General features: G+C 39.1%; 1 protein-coding gene across 4 annotated transcripts in view; it reads left to right on the top strand.

Moving 5' to 3' along the window:
- Positions 1 to 3,012, top strand: part of Pde9 (phosphodiesterase 9) — a 411,334-nt gene extending 408,322 nt beyond the window's left edge. For all 4 annotated transcript variants that reach the window (XM_083114911.1, XM_083114914.1, XM_083114913.1 and 1 more), the window contains exon 12: positions 445 to 3,012. In XM_083114911.1, the coding sequence (XP_082971037.1) occupies positions 445 to 2,088 (1,644 nt within the window). In that variant the 3' untranslated portion in view covers positions 2,089 to 3,012. The remainder of the gene's footprint in view (positions 1 to 444) is intronic.
- Positions 3,013 to 7,400: the final 4,388 nt, after the last annotated feature.

Raw genomic sequence — 7,400 nt, forward strand, 5'->3', positions numbered from 1 at the left:
CGATTCATTGTCACGAAATCTTCTAGATATGATAATGTTTAGAAAAAAATTACTGTTATGTTCATTGAAGATTTGGTTTTTGGTCATATTTACTGAATTTCGAATTGGACCAGTTAGAACAATGTTCTATGCCACCACAATCTCTAACTGTTCTGTTGACAATATACTCTGCAAACCTCTCTTGTGCAGCAATACTTTTTGAACAGTTGGTTATTTAATAAGATTTGTGTGAACTGGATTATATTTGTATAGATTACAGAGAAAACTCACAGTAAACATAACCTAAAAACAAAGTCTTATGTAAATAATTTGGAATTTTCTTGATTCATTGAAATAAGTTATTTTACGTCACTGCTACTTTTGGCAGATATACTCATTACAAGATATGACTGATATGTACATACATTTCAATGTTCATTTGTAATGTTTTCTTCCTCATTTCAGGACCTTATAATAAAACCTGTGAGGGAAGCCTTGGATTATTATCGCAAGTTGAATGAGGCTGCCAAAGACGAAAAACACAGGAAGAGTGTGGATGTGTCAGAGAAGGAGATGAAGCTAAAATTAGCCTTAGAAGAAGGACGTGAAGGAGATGAAGGTGTTGGCGACAACAATGAGGTTCTTGAAAGAAGAGGTAGTGCTGCATCTCCAAAGTCATCCGTGGTCAAATCCGGAAGCATTTACAGCATGAAATCTAGAAGAAATGTCCTCTTGCGGACAAGATCCAGGTCAAAGTCTTGCGAAGGGGAACAGGAGGGTGGCGTGGACAAGGAGGACAATGTAGAAGTACCTGAAAGTGAACGAGTGGAAGAAGACAATAGTGAAGATGATGATGAAGACGACGATGAGGAGATGGAAACTATCACTGAAGTTGATGTCAGTGAGCAGACTCTAAAATTCAAGATATCTACCGAAGCTGTTTCTCACGATAAGGACTTGAATATGTTTGCCAGGAAAGGTAGATTCGGAAGCAGGAAAGGTAGCCAGGACAGAACGGCATACCAGACGATGCGACAGGAAGACAATCAGAGTAAAGTGGTACATAAGGAAGGGTCTGTGACCGAAATCAAAGCCAGGTACACTCCTGACCAGGAAGGGAAGACAGAAGACAGCCAGCTGACATCTCAAAATGACGAAACTGGTGGCAGTGAAGTTGGGAGTTCTCCATCAAAGCAGGGCAAGGACACTTCTATATTGTCCCGCCTAAGGAGCCTGACTGAAAAGCTCTCCTTCAGCAGTGACAAGGAAAGTGAGAACTCTGGTGCCAAAAGTGGGCAACGACATTCAAAAACAGCTGGTAGTGCACCTACCTCCTCATCCTCTCATGCCAAAGGATTTTCTCAGGGATTTACTTTCCTTAAAAAGACAAACACTCCAGCCAAAGTGGTCACCATTCAAAAACTGGAAAACAATCATCAAAATCCTAAGATCGGTAAGAATTTCAAAACCTGGGCCGGTAAGAATAGTGAGGGTGTGGGGAACACAGTCGAAGGGTCGGAGAAGTCTCGAGTCAAAATTATCGACCCAACAAGTGATTCCGAAGTTCAGAACACACACATGCAAGCCAACCAATGCAAGCAGGAGAGCACGGCGAATTCCAAAAGTGCATTCTTCCATGACAAAGAGGCAGAGGAAAGCTCCAGTGGTATTGTGACACCACAAGAGGATCTTGGCAATGGTTCTGCAACCTCGAAGCCCCTGACTCCAAACAACCAGGTGAAGCTTCTGCAGCACAACACGCAAGAGCAGCAGTGGTCGGGGAGCCTAGACAGCGTGCTCCAGAACAAGAACAGGCTGAAGAAGAAAGGGAGTCTGAGTCCAGAATCGAAGAGGGGATTCTTTGCAAGGCTCCGTGGGACCGAGAAGCAGCACAGCCAGGAAACGTTGCCTGCGTCCACGTCCACTGTTGGAAAAGCGCAGAGCAGGATGTCTTCCATAGTCGGGAGCTTCCGCAAGCGGTATCATCAGCATCACCACCACCACCATCATCAACATGCTGGGAAGGAGGACCAAACACCTGTCAACACCCTTGCAGTTACAAGTCCGAAACCGTCCATTGACCATCACTTGAAGCAAGAAATGAAATGACATGATCATCCCATCGTACCAGAATCATCTGGAACAAAGAGTCAGGAACCTTTGCCTCCCCTCTGTGCATGTTGGCCATCCTTTGGGTCACGAGTGACGAAGTAACTGCTGCATTTGTGAATAATACATATGATGGGGTTGCATCCAATCATCAGATCATAGAGATGAGTATTGAGTATCTCTGCAAAATGTGGAGAAGATTTGCAGAGATCTGTTAAAATATTAATTGTTGATTTAATTCTTGTTTATCATTTTACATGAACAAATTATAAACTGTTATTGACAACTGAGGAACACGTGAACAGGTGTGCTTGCACACACACAAAAATACACAGGTCTGTTGTAGAAAGTGTTGTTGTTGTTGAAATAAGACTTGAAGAAGCGATTCAGTGCTTTTATTTATGTGTTATATTTAAAAGGAGGAGTTCTATTGCAGTTGAAGAGCGTAGCACGTTCTTTTTAAAAGGCTACAGTGCTGGAAATATGAATTTTGTTTTGAACATCTCTGTCAAAAAAATATTTTGTGCAGCAATGGTATTGCTATGTACAAATTTTGTTTGCTTTGTTGTTAATTCTGTAAACATATGTCCTGTGAAATGCAGATAGCAGAATTTGATTATGTGCAGAAGTGTAAATTGTGTTAAATGAGCATAAACTTGGAAGCTTTCAGACATAATATAAGCATGTCCTTAAAAATAATTTTCGGAACGTAATATACCTGATGTAAATTGTAGTGTGTGTGTGTGTGTGTGTACATATGTCTGTGCAGCTCTTGAAGATCTTTCGAAATTGGTATTCAACATAAGCATTAAATTTTAACTAATATTTTTTTAAAAAATGGAATACGGTAAATTGTTAACAAGTGCCAATTGTGAAGAATGAATTGTTTAAAATGATTCAGAGTTCTGTCTTATAGTGAAATAACTGAAGCTAGTCCTCGTCTACCACTTCAAAATATTTTTGGACAAATGGTGAGTAATAAAGATGAGTTAAAAATCATAAAATATGATGGAAGAAGAAATGTTGCAAAAGTTATGATGTATTTAAACTATAAATAACTTTGTGTGCCAAAAAAAGGTGTGCATCAAAAGAGAAATTATTTTTAATCGGTTTTGAAATATTAGGCATATGGAAAAGAAAAATTCACCCATGTTTTCTGGGTGATCTATTTTTGTCAACCAATCGCTGTGTCATAATAAACATTATTCTCTGTAGTATTGATATTATCATCTAGATTTTATGTACATGTCCACAAAGCTGTTTTAATCGAAATGATGTGTGATTGATCAGTGTGAACGGTATTCTGTAAGACTACTTGGTATTTATGAAGAATGTCTGACTCGTGTTAAATGCACCAGCACACACCCATCATCCCCACTAGGTTTCAAAGTTAACACTTACCAAACAAGATTAAAAATTATGTATACACATCTACTTTTGTGTTATTGAGCATTATGTAACGTAATGTGATACAAAGAAACAGATGATTTGCCATGAAGATACTTGTGAACAAAATATGTGCCTCTTTCAGTCTGAATGAATCTGTATTTCCCCCTCCTTTATTAAAAAAAAAGTTCGCAACAGAAAGTATAATGCAAGTATTATACTGTGTTTCATTTTACCTGATCTGTTTCATTTTTGTTTAAGTGTGTGTGTAAACATCATCCTGTACCAGTGGCGGCTGGCCAAGTGCAACAAGTGCAGATGTTTTCACCTAATTTTCAAATTAATATTGACATTTTTCATTTGCTTGTTAAATTAAACTATTTCCCAGCAGAACGCACACGATAATACTCAAATAATACGCCGCTCGGCGCTACGCACGTGAAGAGTTCGTCGTAGCATAAACAAACCAAGAGCAGATGCCGCCAGGTTGAGGAAGACTTTAGCCGGTTGTCATGGCAACGGTGATGTCACCTAGCGTTGGAATGGAACGGGTGTCGCCATCTAGGTGCAGCAGTTCTCTCGTCGACAGAAAACATTGCTTCCAGTGGTTGTGGCAAAATCGTTGCGTTCTCGCGAGATCTTGTTCCGCGTTTCCTATTGTGTGTTGTGTTCATGTGTTGAGCTGTGGTTTGTACAATGAACCCAGTAAATTACTCAGTGTGTAATTTGTTGCAGACACCATTTTCCAGATGGACGGATGAAGACAAAAAAGACGTTTTAAATTGGGGGAGCCACTGACACTTACTATTTGTTTTTCATTGCCTATAAATGTACTTCTTCACCTGCTATTTTAGGCACGAGCTGCTACTGTCCTGTACAGTAGAAATTTCATGGGAAAATGCCACAAATAATAAAACTAGAAGGCAGGGCAACTAATGTTGCCAAAACTTGAACAAAAATGCAAAATTCCCATCATTAATCCTGTCTTGTCTTGTCCTATAGTCATAATTTTGATTTTCTCAGAATGATTCTCTCTACATGAGCCTCCAATCGGTATTTTAAACATTTACCATTTCCATCTTTTCTGCAGAATAAGCACTAGGAGGGGGGGATTTTCAATTGAATGAGGATGAGAAAAACATTGCTAGATTTTAGGAACTATGCAGTGTAAAATTGTTACTGAAATCCTTCGACTTGAAATGAGTAATTAGTTTGGAATTAACTTTCAGAACTTTCATAGAGACATTGTTTGTACTTAGTATGGTTGATGTTAATGAAGTATTTCAGCTTTGAATACATACAGGTAGTAAAGTGATTTTTTGTCTTCTGCTTCTATGAGGGTCAGTCAGTGGAAAACAGGCCACCTCGTATATCACGATGTGTAGATGCCACGGCTCCATGAAACTCCTGACACTGGAAAGGAGTACCGTTGTTGCTCGCTAGATGGCAGTGACATTATAGGCTTGTGTGAAGTAGTGCTAGTGTGAGCCATGTGAGTGTAGGGACTTGCCGTCCAGCATATCATGGAAGCCAGTAAGGGGCAGCAAGCAGTCATACGTTTCTTAGTGGCGGAAGGTGCTAGTACACGACACATTCAACGTCAAATGACGGCAGTGTATGGGGAGCATTCTCTCACTCCACTCCTTCACTTGCATTATTTCTCTTTATTCAACAATAACATGTACTTTCCTATTTCATTACATACGACGCTCAAAATGTAGGACATTTATGATACTTCTCAAATTCATCTCGGATGCTGGACATAAGGAAAACCCAGATATCTGGTAACCCTAGTAATTGTCAAAGTTCCTCATGAAATGAAAGCTTAGAATGTAGGGTTTGGGGATATACAGTGTGTTCCATTCAAATCTCCCTAATTTCAATTAATTACTGTGAACGAAGTACGATGAATTGTGACATAACTAACACCAACTCTTCAAGTTTTGTTTTCATTACTTGAAGTTGTCAGTTTGCTCACTATGCAGCGCCACGGTCGCATAAATAAAAATGGCGACTGTTCAACAACGTGTGCAGGCAGTGGTGTATGTTATGGTGTGCCGAGACAAAATCTGTGATTGCAACGCAACGAAATTTCAGAAGTGTGTACGGAGGAGTTTCATCTGATGCTAAATCAATTAGGCTGTTGTTTAGTAAGTTTCTAACAACTGTCGGTGTCCTAAAACAATCTGATTGAGCTCGCCGTCGTGTGTCCGAGGAAAAGGTGGAAGAAATTTGAGCGGGGTTTTAGAGAAGCCCAAGCAAATCAGTCTGCCAGGCATCTAGGCAATTCGTGTGTTTGAGACTCCAGTGAATAACATCTCAGTTACGAACCCGCATACATGATACGATTTCAACAGTAACAGGGGACAAGTTGGAGAGAACATGGCAAGAAGTTTAATACAGACTGGATATTGTTCGTGCTAACAATGGGGCACATGTGGAGGTGTATTAGTGTGCATTAGTGCATGGAAAATAACATGAGTTTTTCTTCAATTCTCTGAAATGTCATTGCTCTATCATTAATCCTTTTTTTTGTATGATTAATTGAAATTACGGAGATTTGAACGGAACACCCGGTACAATTCTACTGCAAAATGGAACTAGCAAAAGCTATTACCGCAATTTATAGTGAATTAAGTGTGCATTTTTCTGCACAAGTTTTAGGAAGGGACAAAGCATCGGGTATTGGTCTCCAAAATTGTAAAATATTTTAAAAAGTGGTTCTACAATTTTCTCCACACAAGAAATACACAGTTTAAAATTCCAAATCACAGATCTTTTTAATGCTAGTAATCAGGGTTATATTGGAACCACTTTTCTGGTAACTTTTTAGGCTGCTGGGTGCATTACATTTCTTAGAAGTACAGGACTATCTTCACTCGGATGCCTAATAGTAACCTAAGTGAAAAGACTGCCACTTCCTCTATCCTATACTGGTAAAATTTCCAGGGGGGAGGAATTACAGTAACTGCTCTTCAACCATCGAGATGTAATATTAGGTCAAATGAAACAGACATACATAAAGGGTTTTCCAATAAGAATATGATTTTGAAATGAACTGGCAACTATGCTTCAAATGTTATAACTGTCACTAGTTGTCATTTGTGTTTAGTATACTGTGACAATGCATCATGGCTAAATACACGCTTCAAGAATATTTGGTTCTTGGGCTTTAGAGCAACTTGAAACAGATCATAATTTTGGGCAAAAAATTATCTTCTCGGATGAAGCTCATTTTTGGTTAAGTGGATATGTTAAACAAAATTGGCGTTTTTGGTGTGAAAACAATCCACAAGAGATTCACGAGAAGCCCTTGCATTCACAAAAGGTGAGTGTATGGTGTATGGCCATTTTTTTTTCCAAAATGAGGTAGGATTCCACAATCATCGAAAATTGGGTTCATCGAATTCACTAGGTGGACACTTAAATGATGTGTTATTCCAAATATAATGTAATAAACTATGCTTCAAAATAATATCATATATCGTTCTTATTCGAAAACCCTATATATATATCACCACTTGGAATGAGTGGGGATGGAGCACTGTTAATGCCCCCCCCCCCCCCCCCCCCCCCGTAGCATTTAACAACTTTCCCGCCAGGTGTCCTTTCAAAAGTCATCCACCACACTCTGGATGCAAGCTCCAACCAAACATGTATTCTACCCATTTCGTACAATACCTAAATTGGGCTGGTCAACGAAAGCTAAACGTAGGTGGCAGCACGATGTTTGTCTCCTCACACACTCCCATTTAAACACATGGGAAATTGTATGCTGAATGTGGTTGTGTTATATTAAATTGAGAGTTTAATTTCATCTTAACTTCATACATTGTCTGAACAGGATGGCTGAATAATCAGTGCTGCAAAAATGGTTTTAAAAAAAGTCTAAGGAAAAGATACTGGAACTCAAAAAGCCTTAAAAT

The sequence above is a fragment of the Lepisma saccharinum genome, chromosome 29 (genome assembly GCF_977018435.1).
Source record: "Lepisma saccharinum chromosome 29, izLepSacc3.1, whole genome shotgun sequence".
Taxonomy (NCBI): Eukaryota; Metazoa; Arthropoda; class Insecta; order Zygentoma; family Lepismatidae; genus Lepisma; species Lepisma saccharinum.